The 13,246-nt window shown below is 39.5% G+C and overlaps 2 protein-coding genes across 2 annotated transcripts; one reads left to right on the top strand and one right to left on the bottom strand.

The window, feature by feature from the left end:
* Positions 1-403: 403 nt before the first annotated feature.
* LOC117301580 (prefoldin subunit 2-like) lies at positions 404-3,765 on the bottom strand. The gene is made up of 3 exons (XM_033785609.1): positions 3,558-3,765; positions 2,251-2,374; positions 404-1,239 (listed from the first exon to the last, which is right to left on the bottom strand). The coding sequence occupies exons 1-3, from the start codon at positions 3,713-3,715 to the stop codon at positions 1,069-1,071; spliced, it is 453 nt and encodes a 150-aa protein (XP_033641500.1). The 5' UTR covers positions 3,716-3,765; the 3' UTR covers positions 404-1,068.
* Positions 3,766-3,861: 96 nt separating this feature from the next.
* Positions 3,862-12,757, top strand: LOC117301578 (transmembrane protein 192-like). The gene is made up of 6 exons (XM_033785608.1): positions 3,862-4,066; positions 6,484-6,627; positions 7,756-8,011; positions 9,141-9,302; positions 9,874-9,982; positions 12,114-12,757. Exons 1-6 carry the CDS (start codon positions 4,019-4,021, stop codon positions 12,235-12,237), a joined length of 843 nt encoding a protein of 280 aa, XP_033641499.1. The 5' UTR covers positions 3,862-4,018; the 3' UTR covers positions 12,238-12,757.
* The last annotated feature ends 489 nt before the right edge of the window (positions 12,758-13,246 follow it).

The raw sequence follows: 13,246 nt of genomic DNA on the forward strand, positions 1-13,246 counted from the left end.
ATTACTCTCTCGCAACTTCGACGACCAATTGAGCTCAAATTTTCACAGGTTTGTTATTTTATGCATATGTTGAGATACACCAAGTGAGAATACTGGTCTATGACAATTACCAATAGTGTCCAGTGTCTTTAAATGTCATGTCTAGTGACTACATCTCCATCGGACGAATGAAGATTGTTTTTAGAAGAGACAGAACAGTACAAGAAACTTTGAACGGTCAAAATTGAGATCTAGGTAACTATTCTGAGAAAATAAAAGAGTAGACACCAAGTGTCTCACACAGCGCATGCGGCATTAATAAACTGGGAATTTAAAACACTTCACAAAACAGTCTTACAAAAGAAATTCAAAAAACCTAAAAGTAACTCCAAGATATTGGTATTTACACACGCTAAGCGGAATATCTCTAACTACACGTTTTAATCTGGGATTGGGTGGGTTTCAACTTCAACAAGAATCATCAGTATTAAGTTGAAATAAAGTTTTCAAATTTAACCTTGTTTCTGAGGTCTTGTCTTTGAACATACATTCTGGTATTATAATCAAGAACTGTGACAGTAGTGTAAAAAGAGTACTGAATATAAAACAAAAAAGATATGTAAGGTTTACTTTAAAGTGCTTGGATCGTGGCATACTATTAAACAAAACTTTCTGATCACGGAAAATCACGTTTTAACTTCCCTTTTTTTTTTACCGCTCAAAGGGGGTTGGGGTCGGGGTCGGGCATTTTGTTTTCCCTTGCTTTAAGTTCTTGGTTTCGATGCATTAATCGTTAACAACTGGTATCAATCACACAACATAAAAAGATAAAATCAAAAATGACCCCTCAACATGCATAATTCTTCACAAGCACTGGTTAACCCCATCCAAGTAAATACTCGGCATCATAAAAACATGCACACAAGTATGTCCTTGAACATGAATAATTTACTCTCCTCCCGGAACATGGATAATCTTCTGTACAGAGAAGAAGAATGATTAGATCAGTTCCACATTGGGTAGTGCTTGGTACGGGGCCAATATTTTCTAGTAAAGTTCATTCACCCTGAACGTGGGATAATACATGGATTATGTTCCAGCAACCAGGACTCCTTGTGTGTTGGCTTTGTCGTTCGATACATCAGCCTGATCCGGAGCCTGTTCACCTTTCACTCTGATATTGTGTTTCTCTCTGAAGTCGTTAATCTCTTTGCCTTTAGCTTCTACCTGCTTCGTCAAGGCTTCCACCAGCTTTCCAAGCTGCAAAGAAAGAGACATTATTACATCAATTAGCTGGAGTTAACTCGTCCTGTATTATAAGTATCACAATACCAGGGCTCCAATTTTACCATGGAGGTAGGATATGATTTTACCAAGGCCAGTGGTTTCAAAGTCGAATCCCACCTAAGTAATATGCCTATGATATTTTTTCACAGGACTCGGGGGGAAAGTACTGATTTTACAGTGCTAACACATTGGTGTATGGGTAAAAAACAAAATTATCCAGTGGTCTTGTTTTTCGTTCAATGGATTCGGAAGACTTTGGATGATTCTTTTTTTAAGTTCTCGCTAGTATTGCGCGTGCTCACACCTACGCACCCAATACTGAGCATGTGCACACAAGCTCAGAGCCGCAAAATGCCACCTTTATTTCTGCTGTCACCTTGGACAAGCAGTTAGCTATCTAGGTGTCTAACTCTAAGCATCTAACTCTGAGATGCCTCTCGCTACTTTCGTAAATCCACTAAACCAGCCATCTGAACCCTTTCACCAGGGTGGAAGCCTCCGCTGCACCTACATATCACAGCTTGTAGACGACCTCAACGCCATCGGCCTACAACACGATCAAGCTATTCAAGCTGCCCTGGATCGGCCTGGATTGCAGAGACTAATTTCTAACATTGGACAAACCCAAGGTCACAACGTCTCGAGTCGAGTTCGGCCCGAGTAGCGTCAACTATATATAAGCATCAAGCATCTCAAAAGTAACCCATTTAATAATTTTGTCTCAACAGAAAGATGTTAAAACTGTTGAGTTTGAGATCTCAAATATCTCTAAATCCTGAAGAGTATCCTGCAGAAAAGTTTCTCTAAGTGTTTTGTTCAAATGACATAGTTTGGGTAGAACCCTGTCCTCACTTTAATTCTAGTCTCTTTTCATTTTGATTCTGTCTTGTAAATAAAACCCTGGTCCAGTAATTACTCATTTACTTGTTTTTCTAACATAAAATGGTTGGTGTTTTTGCAGTTGTTGAGTCTTGGATAACGCACCTGATCTTTGTTGTGTTGTAGTGCCGGAGTCACATCCTTGACTGTTCTCTCCACCAAGACGCCACCCACTAATCGAAAACATTTTCGTTCTCCGTTAACATCCTTCAGGGCTTCTATAACGAGTCTACGACAAAAGGAAACAGAAAAACAAATTATGTATCTTATCTTATATATAAAAAATAAGGAGTTGCAGAAAGATGTGACATTGACTGTAGTGTTTAGCCAGAGAAGTGCTGCTGCAGGAAACCCTGTCAAGTGTTAGTTTTAACTTTGGACACGCACTATTTGTGCGTCCCCCTTTGCCTAGTTTTATACTTGCATCAAATTGTAAGTGTAAGTAAATGCATGACACCACTGCCTGCCCTCCTTATTCCCCCTTAAAGGAACACGTTACCTTGGATCGGACGAGTTGGTCTATAAAAAGCGTTTGAAACCGTTTGTTATGAAATGCATACGGTTAGAAAGATGTTTTAAAAGTAGAATATAATGATCCACACAAGTATCACTCAAAATTGCACGGTTTTCATATTACGTCGCGAACTAACACGGTCGGCCATTTATGGGAGTCAAAAATTTGACTCCCATAAATGGCCGACCGTGTTAGTCGACGAGGTAAAAAGAAAACCACGCAATTTCAAGGCATATTTGTGTAGATCATTGTATTAGTACTTTTACAACATCTTTCTAACCATATCGATTTTTTTAACAAACGGTTACAGAACGCTTTTCAAAGACCAACTCGACTGATCCAAGGCAACGTGTTCCTTTAATTTGTATAAAGTTAAAAACACTTAAGTTGAGTTAGTGACTCAGAGACAGCTGTCACAGAAACTCGGCTGTCACACTTGCACTTCTCACATGATGCGCAGCAGAAGAACAGTCGCACTCCACAGCACGGTCTCACACTTACAAACAAAAGTCAAAACAAAAGAGTTGTTTTTAAAACTCAGTCTTGTTGTTGGAATGTTGGTTGGTTTTTTGAGATTCATTGGCAGAACTTTTAATATTTTTTTAATTAAAATAAAACTCATCATAACTTTCCTTTACTCTTTAGCTTATCTCAGTTTTCAATTATAGTAAAACAACAATTAACTCAATTTAGATATATCAATGTCGACTTGTCTCGTCATGCAGTCACATATCTATCTGCCTGTTTAAAAAGCCAGGTGTTTGGCCGAGTGGCCGCCCGTCCGCTGTGCCCCCGTGTCGGATCGTGCATGCAGCGTGTGCGCGGGTCGGACGTCGTGCACACTCACTCATCACAGTCACACTGCAGTAACGGAAAGTAACTCGAGGTTTTGTTTTACCTGTGTTCATTCTGGTCTCCTTCTAGCTCAGCTATCTTGCTCATAAGCGACCTTTGTTCCTGCCTAAGCTGGTTGAATTTTCCAACAATCTGTTCATTGGTAGGTCCTTTTGATTTATTAAAAACATTTGGGTCTTGCTTTCCCTTTTTGTCCGCCATCTTGAAAACTGCTCGCAATGTGAAATAAATAGAGTTGCTCCCAGTCCGGTTTTCCTTCAGAGCAGCTCATAAACTGATAACCAACCGCATAAGTGCAATAGCGCCCTCAATAAATATAGTTATTTATTTCACCACACGGACGGTGGCGCTGTTGCATTTAGAAATAAAAACCACATCCCGTCCCGTCCGTGATGACAAAACGTGACAGTCTGCTTTTCAGTTTAATTTAAAACTTCATTTTGTGGTGTTTTACTAGTCTCAGAAATTAGTGAAAACCACTGGTCTTGGTAGTTTTGTGTGAACATGGTTAGTCTTAATGGGGATGGAAGAGAAGGACACAGACAAAGAGGGGTACGTTTCTAATTTAGTTATTAATTAATAAATCATTCAAGCCTCAAGGCCCATTAAATTTTAGTTTTGTTTTGCCTTAGCCTGACTATACATTACAATATACATAGGCCTACTCCCTTTTTTAGGCTTATCTTATTTTTTGTATTGCACCATTTACGTTTTTTTTGTAATCTGTCGTTCCTATTTTAGAATAGCAGTTTGAAAGTGCTACTACCAAGGGCAAGGCCTATTTTTATTAAATTGTTTTTTTTTTCTAGCAGTGACAAATAAATTGACACTGTGATTTGTATTATTGATTTTTTTTCCTGTGTTGTACATTATTTATACAATTGTTGCACACTGTGACGGGGTCCATGGCGTTTTGTACTCTCGAGGGGGAAAATGGAACCCCAGGCGAAGCCGAGGGTGTACAAAACCCATGGACCCCAATCACACTTACAGCGTGCAACAATTGTTTTGTTTTATACCTTTGTATAATTTATAAATGTTATTCCTCTTCCCGAAGTTCTGTTGTAATCTTCAAACATTAATATGACAGACTACTCATTGTTTAATGAGCAGACGACCAAGAAACAGTTCCCTCGATTCCGCGGTTGTTTCGTACAGAGCGCTGGAAATCGACCAACGCTGGGAACGATCAAGGTGATGTACACCGGTTACTTCTAGAAACTAATAAGGCTCCCCTGTGAGCCTTATGGTCTCGTATTTAGGGCCTCCTTAACGCTATACGTTTTTCAAATCAGCGTTGATGGGTGAAAGTTTTACGCCAGCCAGAACTGTAGTTTCCTGTGTACTGTACACTTAAAGCTTTCCCCACCCTACTCAATATACATTCATAATGCTTGTATTTCCTTTTTGTTGAGTGAAATTAAAAAACATCGTCAAAAAATACAATTTTCTGCTCGGTACTCACTGTTGTTTTTCTGTCGCATCGCATGTCTTTTGCCTTCTCATTATGCAGCCTACTACATGTAGATCGACGAACTGCCGAGCCGCGGCCGAGTCGGACTAAACCATTCTGGGCGTTTTATGCGTGACCGGCAGGTATTAATATTGTAAACAAACAGCGCACGCACTGCCACACGGGTTTGGAACACCCCTTTCACAAAAAGGTTTAGTCCAACTCGGTGGGGGCTTGGCAGTTCGGCGAGTAGGCTGGTGTACAGCGCTTGGTGGTCGAGTGACCAAAAGATAAAGCGTTGAGCATTATTGAGAAGTCAAAAAACGTGCGATGCGGCAGGAAAACAACAGTAAGTACCGAGCAGAAAATTGTATTTTTTTACGATGTTTTTTAAATTTCACTCAACAAAAAGGAAATACAAGCATTATGAATGTATATTGAGTAGGGTGGGGAAAGCTTCAGGTGTACAGTACACAGGAAACTACAGTTCTGGCTGGCTAATGGTCGTAAAACTTTCACCCATCAACGCTGATTTGAAAAACGTATAGCGTTAAGGAGGCCCTAAATATGAGACCCCTATAAGGCTCACAGGGGAGCCTTATAGTTTCTAGAAGTATACACCGGTGTACATCACTTTTCATGTTACCCGGCCCGTCGAGCCATGTAACATGCGTTTTTGTTGCACGTCAGATGATTGGTTCTCGACCAATCAAACCTCACAGTTTGTTACCGAGGTATAACAACATTATTTGCTTCATTCATTTTTAACGTTTTTGTCCCTCTGCTCTGGTGAAGCAGACCAAAAAGGGGCATAACAATTAAATATGGACAAACATTATACGGTGTTTGCCTTTGGTCGTCTGGACATGTGTGATTTCATAATCATATTCATAATCATATGGAGACTGACTGAGAATAAAATAGAAAAGGAACCACAAGGGGTGTACCCCCCCCCCCTCTTAAAAAAAAGGGGGGGAATTCTAAAGTAAAGCCTTGGTATGGGGTGCCATGCGTGCAAGTATTGTCCGAGCAATAACTCAAGAACCTGGCATATCTACATTGCAATGTCTTCTCCAACCAAACTTTATATGTGGATTGGTCTTGGATAACTTTCAGTATGGCGCCACCACTTTTTCACTCATTTTTACAAAAAGGGATATATCATTGAGGTAAATTAGATACTATATTATTTCATATAGAATGAAAAAGTGGTGGCACCATACGGAAACTTTTCCTTGGTCTTGGGATCTCCAAGAAGCCTATTTGATTTTAGAGTTAGACCCCTTCATGCCCTTGCAGCAAATTTGTCATTATAAATAGCTAAAACAAAAGAAGTTGTGTCCGTCCCGTGCCATAACTAAACTCAGGGGGCATTTGTGTGTGTCAACTTACTCAACACACCATTCTTGTTTCTACTTGTTATTGTATAAGAACTCTTGTGGTATTTAAAATGAATTCTCTGCATCTTGTTGAATTGACTTGTTAACTGAATAAAATCTTAATATTTTGTTCACAGGGTATTTTCTTTAGTGAGCCCAGCGTCTTACAATCGCCAGAAGATGAAGATCTTTTGATAACACACCATCTTCAGACTGAGGAGGAGTGCCACTTTAAGAAGTGCAACACATTGTGGGTTGCCGTATGTCAGATTATATTGATAGTGAGTATTAGGCCGTATCCGAATCGGCGGCTACAGCTTCAGCTACGGCTAGATTTCCGCGTCATCATGTGTCGAGGTATAGGACGTCCTTAGCAACACCCTTAGCAGCAGCCGTAGCCACCAATTCGGATTCAGCCTTAGGCTACTACTATTTAAAAAATCAGATTCTTTGTATCTCCTTGAAGGCCCTGGACACTATTGGTAATTGTCAAAGACCAGTCTTCTCACTTGCTGTATCTCAACATATGCACAAAATATCAAACCTGTGAAAATTTGATTCAATTGGTCGTCCAAGTTGTGAGATAATAATGGAAGAAACAACATCCTTGTCACACGAAGTTGTGTGCTTTCAGATACTTAATTTTAGGACTTCAAAATCAAATTTTGAGGTCTCGAAATCGAATTCAAACATATAAATGGAAAATTACTTCTTTCTCGAAAACTACCTTACTTCAGAGGGAGCCGTTTCTCACAATGTTATATATGCTATCAACCTCTCCCCATTACTTGTTACCAAGTAAGTTTTTATGCTAACAATTATTTTGAGTAAATACCAATAGTGTCCAGTGCCTTTAAACACTTTTCAGGCCCAAATTCTTTTGACATTTAAATAACCACTAGTGCTCATACCATGAGGATATCTATCATAAGAAGTTTGTACACAGTTTGCCAGATGGGGGGGGGGGGGCGCGGAATCTCCATAGGACAGGATCTCCTTTAAAGCAATCGCACAACATCGGTAAACAGTATTGTTCAAAGGCCCACACTTCGTGTATCACAACTTATATGTACATGTAAAATAACAAACCTGTGAAAATTTAGGCTCAATCGTTCATCAGAGCCGGGAGAAAATAACGGGAAAACCCACCCTTGTTTCTGCCATTTTACCGTGTCATGACATGTGTTTAAAATAAATCTGTTATTCTCGATGCATATTTATCGAGAGTTGATAATTGTTTGAATGTTTTCTCAAAAAGTAAAGCATTTCATGGAACAATATTTCAAGGGAAGTCTTTCACCATTACCTTCTGTAAACCCTGTAAGTTATTTGTTAATCTTTTAATTTTTGTTCTGTTCAGAAAGTGTCCAATGGCTTTAACGGTGTCTTTTAACTTTCCTCTTTTGCAGGTCTTATTTCTGGCCGGCTCAATCGTCCTACCCTACGTAATTGAGCCTCACATTCATCCCAACGAGACCAAAGCACAACAGCTTGACGACGCCTTTACCTACGTCGCCTTTGCTCAGCCTGCTATGTGGTTACTACTCTTAATTATCGACCGCTATCTTCAGTATAAACACATTGTGCTCAGACGCTATGGGTATCTGGACTTCACACAGAATACTCGATACATCAGAAGAACGACAGAATTCATGTTTTCTTTAGGTGAGAAATCTTTACTATCAGCTTTTAAGTCCTGATACTTCATGGAGGGGTAAATGGGTACCTGTGAGGGCAGAGATGGTTCTTGTGAGTGATTTAGCCGAGTAGCGCATATTAATGTAGCACAGGCTGCATACTCCCCACCAGGGAGCTGAGATGGTTTAAGGAGTGTTATAAGGCCCAGTGACCAGGGGTGACCGGGTGAAGCACTTTGGGACGTCCTGCGGGTGTGAAACGCGCTATAAAAAAACGGATTATTATTATGGAGGCAATGAAGGCAATATTGCCTCCATGCCTCCTAGAGTCCTAGTCATTGCCTTCATGCTCAGATAGGAATTTATAATTTCCTGAAAGGTAGCCATAAGCCTTACCCTTGCTCTTTCGAAAACGAAGCGAACAGGGCTGGCCTTTATATTCCAACACACAAGGCCCACCGACAAGCATTTAATACCCCGGACAGCGGGGGCGCTAAACTCAAATTTTGCTTAAATGTTAAACCATTGTTCCATTGTTCGTTGTTACAGGTAACTACTTTCATTGTTAGCAGCTTGTGCATTGAGCCTTTTTGAGTACACCTGTCCTTTGCGGGACATGTTTCCTACCTGGAGGGGTATCTTCTTCTACAATACATCAATTTAAATAATTATCGGCTCAATGCACAAGCTTGCTCAGGGAACCATACCCTTACAAGCCTTGCTTCTGTATGGGTCCCCCACAGTTTCAAGAATGTCAATGCTTATTAGTCATTTAATTAATCTTATCAAACAACTATTTATTTGTTTATTTCCAACTAATACATTGCCTATGATTTGATACTGATTGTGATTTTGAAACTGTGGAAATAAACTGATTGATTGATTGAAAACCATTGACCTCCGCGCGCTGCCGAGAAGTGGAATCACAGCTCGGCGTTCAGGTCTATACATTTTTGGAGCATTGTGTATTTTGCATGGGGTGGTTCATCAGCAGATATAGCCTAGAGCCAGAGCCAAACCCGAGAAAGGCACCAGGCCAACTGTCAAAATCTGAAAGCACTTTTGAGCTATAAAAAAAAAAAGGGTAAAGAATTTTGCAGTTTGACACAAAGACAGATTGTTTGTTTTCTAATCAACATGTGACCTTTGACCCTTAGGTAATGCTGCTATGCTTGTAGCAGTGATGCTGTGCTATATGTTCATACCACCTTCCAACTCGTTCAACCTAAAGGCAGGAACAGTGTATGGAGTTTACTTCCAACAGATCATCATTGGTATTGAGTCTATCGTTGCACTTTTCTGCTGCCTAAGATATGCAGGTGCGATGTCCTTTATATACTTGTATCTTTGAAGTCATTCAGACACAGTACTTAAAGACAGTGGACACTATTGGTAATTGTCAAAGACTAGCCTTCACAGTTGGTGTATCTCAACATACGCATAAAATAACAGACCTGTGAAAATTTGAGCTCAATCGGTCATCGAACTTGCGAGATAAAAATGAAAAGAAAAAAAACCTTGTCACACGAAGTTGTGTGCTTTTAGATGCTTGATTTCGAGACATCAAGTTCTAAATCTGAGGTCTCGAAATCAAATTCGTGGAAATTACTTCTTTCTCGAAAACTATGGCACTTCAGAGGAAGCCGTTTCTCACAATGTTTTATGCCATCAACCTCTCCCCATTACTTTTCACCAAGAAAAGTTTTATGCCAATAATTATTTTGAGCAATTACCAATAGTGTCCACTGCCTTTAAGTTTTTTATTTTTTATGTCATATATATCTAGGAAAGAGTTAATTTTAAAAGCCTTCTTTCTAAATGGAAAGTTACGTCTTAGAAAAACCATCAATTTCTGTCCATTAATTTGTTTGTTTTGATATTTGTTTACAGTTTTTGTTTACAAGTTTAACAGCGCCAAACTAGCGCCAGACGTTGAGCATGAAGAGCAGATGATTGCTGTGATGCAGCCGAGTACTCACCTACCGGACGTCGGTTACAGGTTAGCATCCAACTTCACTCCTCTTAAAGGGAGCTGCAGTGAATTCAAATAAAACAGTTAATTTTGCTGTCATTTATTTCTGATATATGTATTGAACATCAATAAAATGTGTTTTGTTTATTCCCGACATATCTGACTTGCGTAATTAGCGAATAAGTCATGCTTCCCCCCTTTTGGGGATTGTTACCGCCCCCTACCATCGACGTCACGTCGGGAATTCAAACATATCGTCGGCAAAAAGAGTCTGGTCCCTAACTACACGCGCCTAGGTACCAGGCCACTCAGTGCACACGTCTCTATATGCACACAGACAGGGGGCCCGACGGCTCAGGTTACCGACATGACGTCACGTTTATGCAAATGAAGGCTCCCTTTTAGGGGCGGGGTGGTTCCCCTAATCTCTTGAAAACCATTTTTAAAATACTTGCGCATTTGATAAAAAATATAAAAAAATATATCAGGTTTAAAAAGTCATGTTTAATCGTTTAAATGAGTGAAAAAAAAACTCCAGCCACCCTTTAACTTTTCCGCTCTTACTTTCATATGGTACCTGACAGGGTTGTAAACGAGTCATTTGTTATCATGTCAAGTCAAAATCGCAAGTCATCTTTGCTCAAGGCTAAGTCACAAGTCAAATTTTTGTATGTCAAGTCAAAGGTCATATTGCTTTGTCCTTTGAATTGGACATTTAAGCTGTAGTTGTTGGTAGGGCACGTAAGAGAACCCAGAACACTTTTCGTGGAAGAGTAGGGGTTGACCCTGATGTTACTTGATCTTTGCTCAGGCCAAGTCACAAGTCAAATTTTTGCAAGTCAATTCAATTTACAGGTCAAGTTGCTTCATCCTTTGAATGGAACATTTCATTGGTAGTGTACGTAAGAGAACCCAGAACACTTATCATGGAAGAATAGGGGATAACCCTGATAAGAGAGAGGTTTCGCAGAGTCGCGGATACAAATACGCATACAGATATCGAACCGTACGCGTTCCCGTCAAGTGAGCTGTGTAGTTTTGTTTCGCAAAATTCTAACGAATACCCTCAACTTGAGGCTCAAGAGGACGCTATTAACCAAATGTACAGTACATAAAAACTCCTCAGGCTAAACTGACATCCGTCGCCTAACTTTTTAGTCCATTTCTCTTTTTCTGAAGCATGGTGGTTAACAAATGTCCAACTACATCAATGAATGATACCTCTAATAGACATGGTGAAAACCTGGTGCATTAAAAAATAACAATCCGCTACAAAAACATGAACAAAATATACTCGTTGTTTACTTACGTGTATGGCGACAGATTCCCGTTTTGAGCGACTATTCTTACTTGTGTACAACGCTAATACGTCACATGGACCTCAAAAAGTGACGACGTCTTACGACGTATCCGTTCAGTATTCACGTAAGAGTATCGGTGACTCTGCGAAACCTCTCTATTACTGGTTCACACACCAAGCAGACTTAATTACATGCCTCATATCCATCCTCCTAGCTTGCTATTTAAATTACTCAATAATGACTTTTTTTCCCCCCTCTTCCCACCTTTGATATTGTCCTTTGTGTTTCCAACTTAGTGTGGTCAAACCAGCTCCTTCCTTCTACCCCTTTGCCTCCTTTTTCATTGTTTACCCTTTGCTTTTTCTGTGTGGTTTCTGCCCCCTGCCTCTCTCTCTCTCTCTTTCATGTGTTTTTCCACTTGTCTGCTTTTTTTACACTTACCATAGAGAAAGGACTTTTTTCTCTATGCACTTGCACACCTCTTTATGATATAGAAAGGTTTGCGGTAACACCATGTAATGACTATCTCTAATGAGTTGGGGTGGTTCTGAAAAGAACCGTTGTTTCAACTCGACGTTTCGATCAGTATGCTCTGATCGTCCACCATGCAAAGTTTCAAATCCTACATACCTCTTTATGCTCTTCATGTGTGTTGTCATTTAGCCTTTGAGAAGGACTCTGAAGGTCTAAACATCTGGCCATTAACTACTTTTTGCTTTTCTGTAAATAAATTTTTTTTTAAATTGTATTTCCAAATACTTTCTTTCCAAGTCAAGAAATAACAAGAGTTTCATTGGGTATTAAAGATGCTGTTCATCAGATATCTCTGGTATAATTTTCTTGTTTGCTTTTATTAGGGACAGCCAATACGTCGACTCTCTGCTAGAGAGACAAGCAGATATGATCCGTTACTTGAAGCATCACACCGAACACCTCAGCAAACGGATTCTGAAATTAAGATCTGCTCAGACGACAGGTTGATTGACAAGCAGTGATGGATCTATAAGATTTCAAGCTGGAACTTAAAGGAAGTGTAAGTCAACAAGACGAGAGAACGGTGAAGACAGAAAGCAGAGAAGACGGGGGAAGCAGAGATCTTGGATGTTAAGTGCTTGGGGTGTCTTGAGCAAAGTTCATTAACCTCTTTATTGACCATTCATTTCGGTATATCATCACACAACAGATATGCATTGTTTGTAGTGTTAATAATCAAATTTGGTCAGTAAAAATGTCAACAGAAATAACATGAAACAGAAACTGGGATACTATGTTAAATTGAAATTTGCGACATTTGAAAATTTCATATCTGAACATGACCTTTACTTTGACCTCTTTAAGTGAACCAAGGTAGGTTGAACCTTGCGGCCCTTTACAACTGCTATGGAAATTTTGGTACAAACAGCTGGTTGTCATCAAGGTCTTCTAAAGGGTTAAAGGCACTGGACACTATTGGTAGTTGTCAAAGACCAGTATTCTCACTTGGTGTATCGCAACATATGCATAAAATAACAAACCTGTGAAAATTTGAACTCAATTGGTCATCGAAGTTGCGAGATAATAATGGAAGAAAAAACACCCTTGTCACACGGAGTTGTGTGCTTTCAGATGCTTGATTTCGGGACCTCAAAATCTAATTCTGAGGTCTAGAAATCAAATTCAAATATTTTAGTGGAAAATTACTTCTTTCTCGAAAACTATGTTACTTCAGAGGGAGCCATTTCTCACACTGTTGTATACTATCAACAGCTCCCATAACTCGTAACCAAGTAAGTTTTTATGCTAACAATTATTTTAAGTAATTACCAAAAGTGTCCAGTGTCCTGTAGAAATAAATGTACTAATGTATCAGTGAAAATTTATCAAAGTATTGTGTACTGTGTTCAGCTCTTTTGATAGTTTGTATACTCGACAACCATAATTGGTATAAAATATAAACTGGTTTGTAATGTGCAACAAACTATCAACGTTCAGAATTCGTTGGTGCTGATTT

The sequence above is a fragment of the Asterias rubens genome, chromosome 17, assembly GCF_902459465.1.
Source record: "Asterias rubens chromosome 17, eAstRub1.3, whole genome shotgun sequence".
Classification (NCBI taxonomy): Eukaryota; Metazoa; Echinodermata; class Asteroidea; order Forcipulatida; family Asteriidae; genus Asterias; species Asterias rubens.

Bases quoted from the DNA above. Each gene is read 5' to 3' on its own strand.
- LOC117301580 (XM_033785609.1), bottom strand. From the start codon at position 3,715: ATGGCGGACAAAAAGGGAAAGCAAGACCCAAATGTTTTTAATAAATCA. The intron at 2,375-3,557 runs GTAAAACAAAAC...CTTTTGTCGTAG, and splicing joins GGAGACCAGAATGAACACAG to ACTCGTTATAGAAGCCCTGA. The intron at 1,240-2,250 runs GTGCGTTATCCA...CTTTCTTTGCAG, and splicing joins TACAACACAACAAAGATCAG to CTTGGAAAGCTGGTGGAAGC.
- LOC117301578 (XM_033785608.1), top strand. From the start codon at position 4,019: ATGGTTAGTCTTAATGGGGATGGAAGAGAAGGACACAGACAAAGAGGG. The intron at 6,628-7,755 runs GTGAGTATTAGG...CCTCTTTTGCAG, and splicing joins TATGTCAGATTATATTGATA to GTCTTATTTCTGGCCGGCTC. The intron at 8,012-9,140 runs GTGAGAAATCTT...TTTGACCCTTAG, and splicing joins AGAATTCATGTTTTCTTTAG to GTAATGCTGCTATGCTTGTA.